Here is a 14612-nt window from a genome sequence, read left to right on the forward strand (position 1 = left end):
AGTCAGCGTATAAAGTAACAGGTTACAGTGTGGCCCATTTTCAGACACAGCATCATTCTTCTTTGTTCTTATTCCCCCTCAGGCTGGCCGCCTCCACTCCCCTCTCTTAAAGCACAAATTCCATGAGAAAATTATCAGAAACCTCCAATGACGGATACCTCCTCTTCAAGAAGATAAAGGAAAACACTATCAGACATTAAATCACCTTATCATTGAATTCAAATTTTAAAGCTTCTAACCAAGATTCATTTGCCTACAAAACGGTGCATTTATTTGGAGTATTTTATCCTATTCCCTGTGACACAGGACAACGGGAAGGCCTGCCGCATGGTTTCCAAGTCATGCTTCTTGTGAAGGGCTTGAGGGAAGGCCGTGTAAAGCACAGGATCTAGGAGCGACCTGACCATGTTTCTAGTGCAGGACCAGGTCGCTTAGCAGCAATCTTTTCCTTTCAAAACAGGAAATCACATTCAAGGGCAAAGAAGAAAAGATCTTTTAGGACATGCATCCAAAGTGTCCCCCTGGGCCAGTCTACTTAGAAGTTTTTGACCGTCCCCAAACTGATTTCTGTGGGGTCTGGGCCAGCCTTCCCTCCATCCCCGAGGGAGAAAAGGCGAATGGAATATGTGGGACTTGAAATGGGAAGGAAGTGAATTAGCCAGAGGGAGCAGGGGCCGAGACTGCAGGGAGGGGACAATTAGAGTATAACGACATACGTAAGGCAAGGCCAGGATGACGCGCATCACTCTGTATGCTAACTTTAAAATGTACCGAAACAGGCTAGAAAAGAGGAACTCTAGACGAGGGACAGTTTACCTGTGGAAAGGGTTCAGGGAAAGGCAGCTTGCTGAAAAATCTCCCAAGCACAGGCATGGTTTACACTCAAGCCAGGCTCTGGCCTCCTCCCCAATCCCACAGTCCCTCCAGGAACACGCAGAAGACTGACATGTTAATGACATCACTCTACGGGACAGGAGAGTCTGGGGCCAGGGAGGGGACAGAGCAACGCCTCGGCTGAGACCTGGACTTATCCACTGATGGCTCTGGTGGGACTCTCTCCCCCATTCCCACCACCGGGGGGCATGTCGGGAAACCCACCCGGGCAGGGGCTCCACACCTCTGCACAGAAACCAGACAGCCACGGGCCCTGCCTTCTCCATAGCTGGGATGATCTGACTGCCCCTGTGCCCTCATCTCTGGGTTGCCCACAGGGTACAAGGTCAACCTTGTGACATAACAAGCCGCATGCCGGCTTTGCAGACACGCACAGGGCCATGGAAGGCTAGGATTTGGCCACTTTTGATCCTTACCTTGTTTAAACTTGAGGCTACGGGATATAAAAGATAACTATGGGGGTGACTTTGGAGCCTGACAAGAATCCCTTGCTGCTTGTCTGGCCACAAAACACTGTTGGGTTTAATGAAATCTACTCCAAGCCTTGCCAGCCAGAGCTCAGGGCTCACTTATTCCCCATTCCCCATCTTCTTGATGACAGCCACTGATTCAGGACTGGCCATGTGACCCACACTGCCTGCATCCTGCATCACGGTTGTGGGGAGAACAGCATGGTGGGAAGCTAGCAGTGCTGAGACCCTCTTTCCTTCCTCAGCAGGAACAAGGGCGGCACTGAGGGCAACAGAGCTACCGGTCAAAGGCTTGAGCCAAAATCACCCCTAAATGTGTGGATCCACAGCCCCTTGAGAGCCCTGACTGAGCTAGTCAGTCTTTTCTTTCCTTCTTTCTCTCTCTCTCTCTTTCTCTATTTTTTTCCTTTTGGTTTTCCTGAAGCAGAGTTTCATCCTATAGCTCAGGCTGGCCTAGAATGTATTGTGTAGCTCAGTCTGGACTTAAATTCCGACTAGTCTTCCTGGCCTGGCCTTCCAGATGCTAGGATTCTAGGCATGAGCTATGACACCCAATTCTTCCCCTCCTTCTTAAACACGTTTGAGTCAGTTCAGATACTTGAACACAGAACCCGGCTAGCTTTATTTCATGCCTGGTCAAACACAGTTTATGATCTGGTGTAAAATGATGGGCACATTTTAATAAGGAAACTCATATCTGAGGACAATCCTGTAGCCGGTCTCGAGCCAAGTTATTGGTCTCTTTCTGTTTTACCATCTTCAGTAAGGAGAACTGGGTTCTGAGTGGTGCTTTGTTCCAGAGCCCCAGTTAGTCACAAGCTGAAGCCCTTACACCAACTGCTCTTACCTTTAGGGAGGCCGGTGTCTTGAATGGGATACTTGTCTGACTGCAGAAACGGACAAAAGGAGAGAGTTGTTTTTAAATGTCAGTTCTGAGATCAAAGTGAGAAGAGAGCTTTGTGTTGGGTTTCAGTTTAAAACCTCAGGAGCAGGCTGGGGTGTAGCTAGCTCATCGGCAAAGTGCTTGCCTAGCATGCAGAAGGCCCCAGGTTCCATCCCCAGGGTTGCAATATAAAGTAAAATTAAACCTTCCAGGTCTTTAGCCTCAGGCTTATCAGCAGGCCTGACTCACTGCTTTTCTTCTGAGCTGATAGGAACGAAATCAGAGTCGACAGGTTAATGTTGGAACTTGAAACAGAATAACCCCCTCTTAACTTCCTTGGCTCTGACCGCTAAACCACACTTCCTCCCTCTGGGCTGGGCTGTTTTCCTTCTTGACTTCCTGCAGCCTTATGCTCAGATTTTGTCTCTGTGCATTCTGGGAGTGCACACTTCTCCTCATCATATCTGTGACAGCCGTTTGGGTCAACATGTACATGTTCCAGGCAATAGTCACTCTTGTAGGACTCTGTCCTGGGCTTGAATCCTGGGACAGGACTCCATGTCAGATATTACAAATGTTAAAAGAAAGCTAACTAAAAATAGACAAAAGTTAAAAGTTGACACCCAGCAAAGACCTAGGAACATCTAAGAAGGTCTCTTTAGTATGCATGAAGCAGGAAGAGGACCTATTGCCACTTTGTTGCTGTTTCAGAGAAGGTCTCATGTAGCCCAGGCTAGCTTCAAGCTTGCTATATAGCTGAAGGTGACTTTAAAGTCCTGATCCTCCTGCCTCCACCTACAGAGTAGTAGGATTACAAGTGTGCACCCCCTTACTCAGTTTATATGGTACTGGGGATCAAACCCAGGGCTTCATGTATGCTGGGCAGGCACTCTATCCACTGAGCCACATGCCCAGCTCAGGATCTAACACTGTTTTTAGTCTGAGGATGATGACACCACAGAGGATACCAAGAGAAAGAAGTGTATCTTTGGAAAACCTTGCTTTGGGGTTTCTGGGATTTCCTGAAAATGCTTGGTGATTACAGTGCCATATAAGAAGAGTCAAAATAAAACGTGCCACCTACCATGGCGAAGGATAAAGTGCTGGGGTCTGTGTCCTCCACTGGCTCCTTGGCCATGTGATCTGGGGAGATACAAAGAGACAGGGCTGTCTTTGAGACAAAAGCACAGATAAGGCCTCCCCTGTCATCTTCACATCTGAATAGGCTTTCTTTTCCAGGCAATGTAAATGTACCTCAACTCTTCCTGCGACCCAAAGACCGCTGCATGTTACTTCAAGGAAGAGAGCAATGGAGAGAAACAGAAAAACAAAACCATAATACTCAGGACTTCAAAACAAACACAAGTTATTTATACATATATTCAAATACTGGAAGTTATAATCGATGACAAATTGTACAAACATATGATCCCCGCAAGTGTGTGCTGTATATTTAGGCCAAGGGACAACCTGAGGTGTTGTCTGCAATAGTCATCTGCCTTCTGTTTATGAGGTGCATTCTCTCGTTAGTCTGGAACTCACGAAATAGGTGAGGCTGGCTGGATAGCAAATCCCAGGGATATGCCTGTCTGCCTTCCCAGTGCTCAGACTGCAAGTGTGCGCTACCACACCTGGCTTTGGTACAGTGGTTTTGGAGATCCAATTCAGGTCCCCACGCACCTGCTGACTGGACTATCTCCCAGCTACTAACAACTCTACCTGTTTGATTAGGTGTAACTTTATTTAAGGACTTTATTCTGAATCCTGTATATTTACCTATTTCCTAGTCTTGTGTATATAAAATCAAGATTGGAGAGACAGCTCAGTACTTAGGAGCACTTGGGGCTCTTGCAGTGTGGTTCTCAGCACCCACTTGGAGATTCACAGCCATCTGTACCTCAGTTCCAGGGGATTTGACACCCTCTTCTGACTTCTGCAGGCACCAGGCACACACTGGGTGAACATACTTACATGCCTTAAAACACCCACACACATCAATTCAACAAGTCTAATTTTTTTTAAAAAAAATCACTTAAAAATAATAAGATTCTTGGACTGGAGAGGTGGCTCAGGAGATCAATCATTTGTCATGCAAGCATGGGGACCAGCGTTCGGATTCCCCTCACCCTATAAGCCAATCAGGTGTGACTGCTGTCTATAATTCCAGTCTGGGAGAGGCAGAGACAGGAGATCCCAGAGCAAGCTGGCTAACTAGACTTACTGGAATCGGCAGTCTGCAGGTGCAGCAAGAGACTGCCTGCCACTGAGGAAAGGGGAGACCCTCCTTCAGAGAAGCAACAGAGGAAGGCTCTCAGCATCCACCTTGAGCCTCCACATGCACACATGTGCACATGTACCTGTGCTCACACATGAAAAAAACATGGATACACACAAATACCACATACACGTGGGGGAAAATAGCTTGCTTCTGAGAGAGACTAAAACGGCCTAGACGAAGCATGCATTAACACCTGCACAAGGATTCTCCTATAATTAAATCAAAAAAAATTATATGAGGAAAAGAACCAACTTTTGGGACTGGTGGGTATGTGCCTATTATTTCAACAGTTGGGAACTGAGAAAGGAGGATGTAAGTTTGAGGTTAGTCTGGGCTATATAGTGAAAAATAAAAGTACAAAAAAAGAAAAAAGAAAAGAAAGACGTAAGACGGGGAAATGGCTGTGATGGCCCGGAAAGGAGCAATGTCACCATAGCATCAGCAAGCAGCGATGTTAGAGCAACAGTTGGTTGTGGCCGAGGCCTGGGCCCTCATCTGTGTGTCTGCTAAACTTGGGTAAACCTTAAGGTGTGGCCTCTAACTGCCCTCGGGTGAGATGCTGCCATCAGAAGGGCTTTAAGCTGCTTATGCCTTAGGATGTCCTCTGGGATGTGAGATCAAATCCAGGCTCTCCGTCCCTGGATGCCACATGGCTGATAATCACTAGTTGTGCTGGCTGTGGTCACCTGGGCAGCTGCTCCTCAGAACCTCACTGCCAGCTGTGATACCATAAGGCAGGGCCAGGACAGCCTAGGGGCCAGCCAGCCAGCAGGGCTTTTGATGGTTTGCTTTCTGAAGCACAACCAGGTCCCAGCAAACTCGGGAAAGGCGTGTTGAGAACCGGCACAAGAGGCATGCTTAGGTCTTTGTTGCTATTGTTTTTGTTTTGTTTTTGAGACAGGCCCCCTTGGAGTTCAAGCCGGCCTTGAACTTTTGCCGTGGGGAGAATGGCCTTGAATTTCTGCTCCTCGTGCCTCTGCCTCCCTGTGCTGGGACAATGAGTGTTTCTGGTTTCTGAGGTGCTGAGGGGGAAACTTGGGGCCTCATGTGTGTCGGGCACTCTCTCTGAGCTGAGCTACACCCTCGCCTCTGCGTGTCGAGTCTATTTTCACCCTAAACACTTGACTGCCCTGGCCTTTGCTGCTCATGGGGCTTTAGATTAAGCTCTTCTTCGTCTGTCCGTCAAACGCGTTCACAGACCAGGGTCCGTGGTGGTGCCCCACATGCTACCTCTGACCCAGTGCCTTCTCCTGGCGGCTGTTTCAGGTCAGGCCCGGCTGCTTTTGTTCGCACAGGCCCAGAGTTGTGTGTGCCAAAGAGGCTGTAGCGGGGAGGGCTGTTCCTGCTTACCCGAGACAGAGCTAGACGTAGAAAGTTTTCTACAAGCCTTACCTGGAGGCCTTGAAGTTGAATGTTTACAATACGATTAAGTATAAAATCAAATCATTTATCTAAAGCTTGAAAATGTTTGTTTTTACAAGCCCCGGGTATCAGCAGGTTGAGCCCACAGGCAAAGATCCAGTGCCAGGTGGGATGCGGGGCACCAAGGGGCCTGAAACACAAACAGGAGGGGGATGTGAGCCCCAAAGAGGGCATAGCCCGTAGTTCTTATCTGGGGTGATGGGGACGTTCCCCTGCCCCCAGCTGTCACCCACTGTTGGACCAAGTTTCCCTCCCCAGCGATACCTCCACCACCCCAAACGAGTTCAGATCACCCTACATCAGCTGGCAGCTGCGTACTGCAGTAACTGATGCCCCGCCCTCACAAGCACCTTCTAGAGAGTTCTCCCTGGTGAAGCCTTGGGGATCTCTGGCAGGGTACCAGCAGGCTCTCGGCACCCTGACTCAGATCAGAATGAGCAGGCTACACCATCACCCAGATCTCTGGACCACATTAACCTGTAATGCTAGGAGCTAAAGAGAGCCAGTTGTGACGGCACACATCTGTACTCCCAGCATTCTTGAAATGGAGGCAGAAGGTTCACGAGTTCAAGGCCATCTCAGACCAGGGAGTTACAGGCCACCCTGGGTTATAGAAAAAAAGATTCAACAGTGACAACTAAAGAACACCTTTGTCCCCTTCACAGATCAGTCTGCGACAGTGACTACGGGAGCCCCGCAGTAACAAAGTCCCCAGCGCTGGCACCCAAAGTCAGAGTTAGAATTTCTCCTTCCCTCACATCCACGCTGCACTGCACACGTGTAGATCAGTCTGCGACAGTGACTACAGGAGCCCCGCAGTGACAAAATCCCTGGCACTGGCACCCGAAGTGAGTGTTACAATTTCTCCTCCCCTCACATCCACGCTGCACTGCACAAGTGTACGGCCTCTGTGATATCTTGACATACACTGGTCACTTTCTCTCCTTGGCCCCTGTTTCAAAGTCCCTTCCCGGGCAGGCCATTCAACTCGGGCCTCCCCCACCTCTGCCTGGGGGTTGTGCATCCAAAACTCTTTGAGATACTTCATCTCATCTGTGTTTGAGAAGGGTCCCGTATTGGAGAGGGGATGGGGAGGGTCCAGGAAGATGTGAGCTGAAACCTCACTGGGACCCTCTCTGGCTGCCAAGAGCAGAAAAGCCTCTTTGTCGGGTCATATTTTCTACATGCTGGGTCACTGGGGCTTCAATCAAGCCCGCAACGAAACCTCCACATAAACTTAGAATAAGGAGTTGGAAGCGATGGCTCAGCTGGTAGAGCGCTTGCCTAGCTAGCGTTCACAAAACCCTGGGTTCAGTTTCCAGCACTACATAAACCCTGTATAGTGGTGCAGGACTATAATCCCAACACTCAGGAGGTGGGGGCAGGAAGACTGGAGTTCAAGGTCATCCTATGTAGCTAGCTGGAGGACGACCTGGGCTACTTGAGATAGTTATCTCAGTTAAAAGAGAGAGAGAGAGACAGAGAGAGAGAGAGACAGAGAGAGAGAGAGAGAGAGAGAGAGAGAGAGAACAGACTATGTTAAGGAATTTCTGGTCAGCCGAGCACGGGAACACCTGGGTGGTGGCACCCAGAGAGGAGCTAGGGAGCTTCACAGCCTCATGCCCCTTCTTTGCCCATACCTCACTCTGAGCATCTGTTTCTTTATGTGTGTCCTTTGTAGATCCCTTCAAAGGCGGAAGGGGAAGGATAACTCTGTGCTGGAGCCCTGGGTTCCATCCTCAGCACCACAGAAACAAACAGAAAAACTAGTAAAGGTTAGTAAACATTTTCCTCAGCCTACCGTCAGATGCACAGACTCACGAGCACAGCCATGCAATCTTAGGGGAGGTGGCAGTATAGGGACAGGCAGGCGCTCAACCCTTGAGATCTTCCACGGCCTCCTGGTGGTATCAGAATTACCTGGATGAGGAGAACCCCTGCTGGCACCTGCTTGCTGAGGAAAGGACCCCATCTGTGACAAAACCGAAAGCCTTGCGACCATCCTGAGAAGGGTATGAGAACCCTCTCCACAGCGTGTGCTCCAGCTCATGGATACATAAGAGAGGCAGGCTTGAGTCTGCTGGGTTTCTAGCCCCAGAGGCTTCTAGAAGTGGCTTAGGCCTGGTTCACCAGGCAGACTCAGCTGGGGACGCCATCCTGTCCAGACTTGTCCTATTTGTTTATTTTCAATCACGCTTTTCATTTTAAACTTTTCACTTATTTATTTAGTGTGCGTGTGTGTGTGTGTGTGTGTGTGTGTGTGTGTGCATGTATGTGTGTGTGTGGACGTGAAGGTCTGAGGACAGCTTTGAGGAGTGGTCCTCCCTTTTTATGTGGGCTTAGGGGGTCACACTCAGGAGGTCAGGCTTGTGCAGTGAGCTCCTTCACCCCCTGAGCCGCGTCACTGGCCCCATTTTCCCTTTCTATGAAGACATCTTCAAATTGGTTAGCGATCCGCTCTTAGGACCTCAGTTTAACAAGATTACCTTAAAAAAATCTCTGTTTTCAGAAAATGTCACATTCTGAAAAACTGGCTATGAAGACTTCAACATAATGTTTTCTGAAGTGTTGGGGGTTCGAATACTATTCATCCACAATCCACTCCCCATTTCTGTCCTTCCTACTTACAGAATACTCACCCTCTCCTAACCCTTAATCCTTGTAACATCAACTCTAAGTCCAAACCCTCATCTGCTCAGCCTCAACCCAGAGATCCAGAGTCAGCTTGAAGGGGAGCATTCAGCATCCTGGAGGCTCTGCATGATGAACCAGCTGCACGGCTCCAGCAAGGACAAAGTGACAATCTCCCTTTACCTAGCACATTCTGGTTCGAAGCAGCAGTTTGGCCCAGAAAGTTTAAATATCCCCAAAGATGTCTGTTCAGAGGAAATAAAGAGGAAATCGTGTTCAGCTCCCAGCTCCCCAGGCAAGAGCGGAGCCCTTTGTGTGTTCAGTGCCGAACTGAAGGCGACTCTTTGAACTCGAGATTTCAGAGGTAAGTTGTTTTTCTTCTTTTCTTTCTTTCTTTTTTTAACAACCCCCCAACTTTCTCTCACACAGCTGTTTTCATTCCTCCCTGCAAAACTTGAGGATCACAGACACTCTCAAAGCCGCAGAAAGGCTGCCGTTGGCATTGACGGCTTCTTTCCCTCCTGTCATGTGACTGAACTAGCTGGGGAAGGGGCCTGTGTCAAACAGGTGTGTTCCTCTGGGGTCCTTGGAGAAGGCCTTCCCTGAGGACCCGGTGACAAGAATCAAAATGATCAGGGAAGAGCTGAGAGGGTGTGAGGGGACACGCAGAAGTGACGTTAGGAAGCATCATAAGTAAGAAAAGCAGGCCTCGTAGCACAGGCTTGCTATCCAAGGCTGAGGCGGGAAGGTGGAAGATGAAGGCCCCGCTGAGCTACAAAGTGAATTCAAGGTCGGTGTGTAACTTAGGGAGACCCTGCCTCAAAACAAAACATAAACAGAGGACTGGGGTGTAGCTCAGTGATAAAGCGCTTGGCCAGCAGAAGCAAGATCCCAAGTTCCATTTCTAGTACCCCCAGTACTACAACAAAAGGAAAATAAAATGAAGTTGGGAAATGCCGCAGAGAAGGAGATGGGAAATTACGGATGCCCACCCCCTCTGCTTTGGTAGTCACGCAGACATAGCAGGCTGGACCAGCTCTGCTGGAAGTGGTTTGCCCAGGATTTGGGCTACAGGAGGGTAAGGGAGGCTGATTACAGGTGAGATACTTTCAAAAGCACATTCCTAGAGTCCTAGGCTGATGGCTAGGACCTGGACAAGGGCTTCCACAAAATATCCAGGTTATGCAGAGAAAATGGGACCCTGAAACAGAGGGAAAAGTCACATGACTGTACTCAGCCACCAGGGTGCTTAGGTAACCGGGTATCCACCTCCTCACTTGGCCATTCTTTGTTAGGTCTTGGTATCCAAACAAACAGGAACAGCCAGATTTTAGTCGCATTTGACAGACAGTGGTAGGTCAGTGAGGGAGGCCGAGAATGACGGCCGGATAGCCCCTCACTATCACTGCCATTGCCTTCCCTGCGACCTCAAGCATCTTGTGAAGTTTCTTAATATGCAAGTTCTTTTTTTTTAAATTAGCTTCATGGGAACTGGAGAGATGGTTCAGTGGTTAAGAGTGCCAGTTGTTCTTCCAAAGGACCTGGGTTCAATTCTCAGCACTCACATGGAGGCTCACAACCATCTGTAACTCCAGTTTCAGAGGACCCAACACCCTCTTCTGGCTTCTGGGTGCCAAGCACACAAGTGGTGCCCATAAATGAAGGCAAAACGCCCATACACATACACAAGTTAACTTCATGGCCTGGGGAGATGGCTCAGTGGTTAAGAGCACTTGTTGCTTTTGCAGAGGACCCAGGTTCAGTTCCTAGCATCCACATGGTGGCTCACAGTTATCCATAACTCCAGTTCCAGGGTGTCTGATACTCTCTTCTGACCTCCACAGGTCACAGGTACATACATACATGCAGACAAAACATTTATACACATAGACAAAAATCAATAAGTCTAAAAAACCTTAGTTAACACAACATAATGATGTGTGTGCGTACACGCATGTGTGCAGGAACGGGGACAGAGGGAGAGGCAGACTAAGAATTGGACCTTGGGCCTCATGTGTACCAGGCAAGTACACTCTGCCACTGAGCTATGTCTTCATTATGGGTGTGAGGGAACAGGTCTCTCCCCTCCCCCTCACTTTGCAAGGTGAACTTGGTTGACATACTTCACTTGATGAATAAACTCCTCAGGAACGAACACAGGAAGAATTTTTTTTCTCACAGTTTGAAGCAATTTCATTAAAATTCTGTGTCATCCATCCATCCATTCACTTCTCCACTCGCTGAAGTAAAATATGTTTACACAGGGCTTTGTGTGTACTGAGTACTGTCCTGGTTGCTAGGGAAGAGCTACAGGCAAGACAGACTCGGGTTCTAGCTGGAGCTCACTTTCCAATGGAGAGAGTGACGCTGGCCAGATGGAATCTAGAAACAGCGGAAAGAAGGTTCCAGGAGAACTGAGTGCGTGATCAGGGACTAGGCTGGGTCTTTGAAGTCTAGAGAAGTAGGAGGGACCGGGAAGGAAGAGTGCAGGGAACTTTCCTGGCATGCTTCCCTGGGGGGCCAGAGCAGGAGGCACAGAATAGGAAAGTTTTCAAAAGATAGAAAGGAGGCAGTGTGGACATGTGGCCGTGTGACCGTCATGCCAAGCAAGCGACCAAAGGTGCTGAAGGGACCTGTAAGGGTGTAGCAGGATGGATGGCTCAGAAGAAACCTTCCAGGGTCTGAGAATTTGTCGAGAAGTGAGCCCAAGCAGGAGGGTGACGGATATGACTGATCAAGAATTTGCTCTGACCACCATTTGGAGGACCGTCAACAGGAAGCCTGCTTCAGTGTGGAAACTCCAGTCGGGAGGTGGGGGCAGAAAGCCAGGAGGAAGAGCGTGGTCTGAGTTGGAGAGCTGAAATTTTCAGTCAACCGGTTGTACACATCGACACCACCTGTGTTTGCACTTCAGAAATGGAAGGGCCAGGTGGGGTGTCTGGATGGAAGCGCTCATGTGTCAAGACATGTATTTGACAGATTCCCAGGATGGGAAAGGATATTCTTAAAATCTCCCAGGCCCGAATATGATCTTCACCATTCCCTGCCAACCGGATCCCTGAAGGAAACCTCCTTCCCCTTTGTGAGGAGCCCCAGTTCATCTCTCCCCGAAGAGCTCACATAGAGGTTTGGGTTCTACCTCGTGAAGTAAGAGACAGACTGCCTACAGGACATGCTCCGTTCATACCATTCCACACATACAGAGATCTGATGGTCCCTTTACTGCAGTTTTGGGCATCTATTCTATATGTATCAAGCTAATTAAGACCATAGCTGCAATACTAACCTTATAATACTGTAACCGTCTCCTAAGATCATTTATCTACCACCACATACATACACACGGCTTTGTGTGGGGGTATACACACATGTTCATGTGGGTATGTGCATGTGTGCTCCTTTGTGTGTACAGACCAGAAGTCAACTTAGGGTGTCTTCACTAATTACTCTATGTCCTCTCTCTCTCTCTCTCTCTCTCTCTCTCTCTCTCTCTCTCTCTCTGTCTCTGTGTGTGTGTGTGCGTGCACATTGTATACACACGTGTGTGTGCAGGCATATGCACCTGTGTATGTGTGCACGTAGCCCAGAGGAGGATGGCAGGCACCCTGCTCTCTCACCCTCTACCCACTTGAGACAGGGCCTCTCCCTGAACCTGGGGATAAGCTGATGACCCACAGGCCCCATGGATCTTCCTGTCTCCACCCCTTCTCCACAGCCCTAGGGTTACAGGCATGGGTGTCATGCCTAGGTTTTTATGTGTGTGCTGAGAATTTAAACTCAGATTAGAATCCAGGTTCTCAACACTTGGGCAGCCACTGTTTACCCACACAGCCATTTCCCTAACCTCTCTCCACATTTTCTTTGAGACAGGGTCTCTCTGAAAATGGAACACACCCATCTGCCTTGGCTGGTTGGTCAGCGACCTCCTGGAATCTATCCTCTGTCTGTCTCAAACAGTCCTTCCAACCCTGAGGTTACAGGTGGACCACACCATGCCTGACTTTTGATACGAGTGCTGGGGATCAGAACGCAAGTCCTCATGCTTGCTTGGTAGGCATTTTACCTGAGGCTTTTTACACTCGTATCACTGCTGAACCGGCTTCCAGCTTCCCTACACACACACACACACACACACACACACACACACACACACACACACTCACACTGTCTCTGGTGCCAGTGATGCTGGGGTGCAGCTCAGGCAAACGTTACCTGTACCCTCATTCAGTGAATTCCCTCTCCATCTTTTAAACCCCCCCGCCAGTACCATTTAAGAAGTCTGGAACCATTACGACTGAAATTAGCCCCAAACACCCCCTTGGCATCTTAGCAACGAGGCTCTCAGCACAGGAAGGGGTAGTGTTAGGAGTAGGACGACCAGGATGAGAGGGTTGTTCCCTTCATTTCCCATTCTGTTCTTGCGCACAATGGGAGGGATGGCCAGTTCATTTCAACTGGTAGCCGGTTGACCATGCCACACTTGAATAATTTTGTTCTTTCTTCGATGTCACCAGTAAACAGCCTCCTCCCCAAATCAGTCCTTCAAGATGTCAACGTAGTCATTGGTCTTAATCTTCTGGCCACTGCCAGACACATGGTACCCTCTCAGTCAGGTCAAGCGGCTAATCGGGGCTGAACAACTGAACTCTGTCCCTGCCCCAGCTCGAGAAATGAACTATGAAACACAAGCAGTCACATCTATCCCAGCAGTCCAGACCGACCTGGTTCTGGGTAGTTCTCGTCAGAGCTTCCAACCTCAACAAAACCAGAGAGACCCAATGCACTCCGAGGGACACACCATCCATTCATCCTGCAAGTCCCACAAGCACCCATGAAGTTTTTAGCTAGGTTGCAGGAGGACAGAGAGAATTCCTGGAAGATGAAATTTAAAGAGAATTTTACTTACATGTATGCAGGGAGAAGCGACAGAAAAATCTAGATGCTGGCCTCACTGTATAAAAGCACAACGTTTTTATGTACTAATGGGACTAGGGGCCCCCACAGGTGGAGACTGTGAAGGTGGGCTCGCCTTCCTGGCTCTTTGGAGGGTATAATAGTTTATAGAACTCAGCTCGGAGAGGTAAGACTTATTAAACACAGAAGCAAACCCTCTCTGCAAAGTGGAGCCAGGGAGGAAGAAGGAAAAGCAAGAAGGCTTCCCCTTGAAGTGAATGGGGAGCAAGGGAGAGCCCGGGAGGGGATGCAGAAACCTATGTTCTTTTCTGCCAAAGGTTGACTGACTTGTTTCAACCTGGCACCCGCGTGGCCCAGAACAAAAGCGCTCGGCTGGGCCTCCGCGTGGGGAGAGGGACCACGCACACCTTGCAGTGTGTAGGAGGCGAGCAGGTCAGCTGCCGCTCACAGAGGGGAGGAAGCACAGAGGTGGGATTGGGAAAGGTAGGACAGTGTGCCACCACTGTCCCCATCCAGCCCGGCACACATCTGGCACAGGCGCTGGTGTCCTGAAACACTCCCAGGGGTGACTGAGGTTCAATCTGAAGAACCCAGCTGGTGGTCACGCTCCATGTGCGGGCGCTGCACGGTGCCACTTTACCTGAGCGCAGAGGATCATCCGGAGAAGCCATGAAGACCGAGAGAGGACAGACGAGTGTCTGAGCGGGGCTGAGCAGCCTCTGGGACCCCAGAGAACAGGAGGACCGCCGAGATCCAACCTCCGCTGTGACAATGCACTACTCTACAGCTCTGCAGTCGGGCTGCTGCTCCTCCTCCCTTCCCTCCTCTTCTTGATCTCTGCCACTTCTTCCTCGTGCTCACTTCCTGCAATTAGCAAAGCCCCTGCCCCACGCTAACGTCTCTCCAGAACTCTGGAGAGGATTCCGTGGTTGCGGTTGGGCACGAGAGGACCCGGGGGGCCCAGAGCACGTGTCCTGCCCGTACCTAGAGCCTAGTGCACACGTCCCACCACGGGGGCACACGCAATCGCAGATGAAGGGTCTTTCAGCCAGCCTGGCACCCGCTGCCGCACGCGCGCGGGTGGCTTTCCTGGTTCCTAATCTCGCCCTCAGCTAGGACA

General features: G+C 49.7%; 1 protein-coding gene across 1 annotated transcript in view; it reads right to left on the reverse strand.

The window, feature by feature from the left end:
* The window catches only part of Edaradd (EDAR associated death domain), a 42572-nt gene extending 28289 nt beyond the window's left edge, over positions 1–14283 (reverse strand). The window contains exons 1-3 of the mRNA XM_005365422.2: positions 14133–14283; positions 3332–3390; positions 2212–2251 (exon numbers count right to left, since the gene is read on the reverse strand). Coding sequence (XP_005365479.1) covers positions 2212–2251; positions 3332–3390; positions 14133–14163 — 130 coding nt within the window. The 5' untranslated portion in view covers positions 14164–14283. The remainder of the gene's footprint in view (positions 1–2211; positions 2252–3331; positions 3391–14132) is intronic.
* Between the last annotated feature and the right edge of the window lie 329 nt (positions 14284–14612).

This window comes from Microtus ochrogaster, unplaced genomic scaffold, assembly GCF_000317375.1.
Source record: "Microtus ochrogaster isolate Prairie Vole_2 unplaced genomic scaffold, MicOch1.0 UNK2, whole genome shotgun sequence".
NCBI classification, from domain to species: domain Eukaryota; kingdom Metazoa; phylum Chordata; class Mammalia; order Rodentia; family Cricetidae; genus Microtus; species Microtus ochrogaster.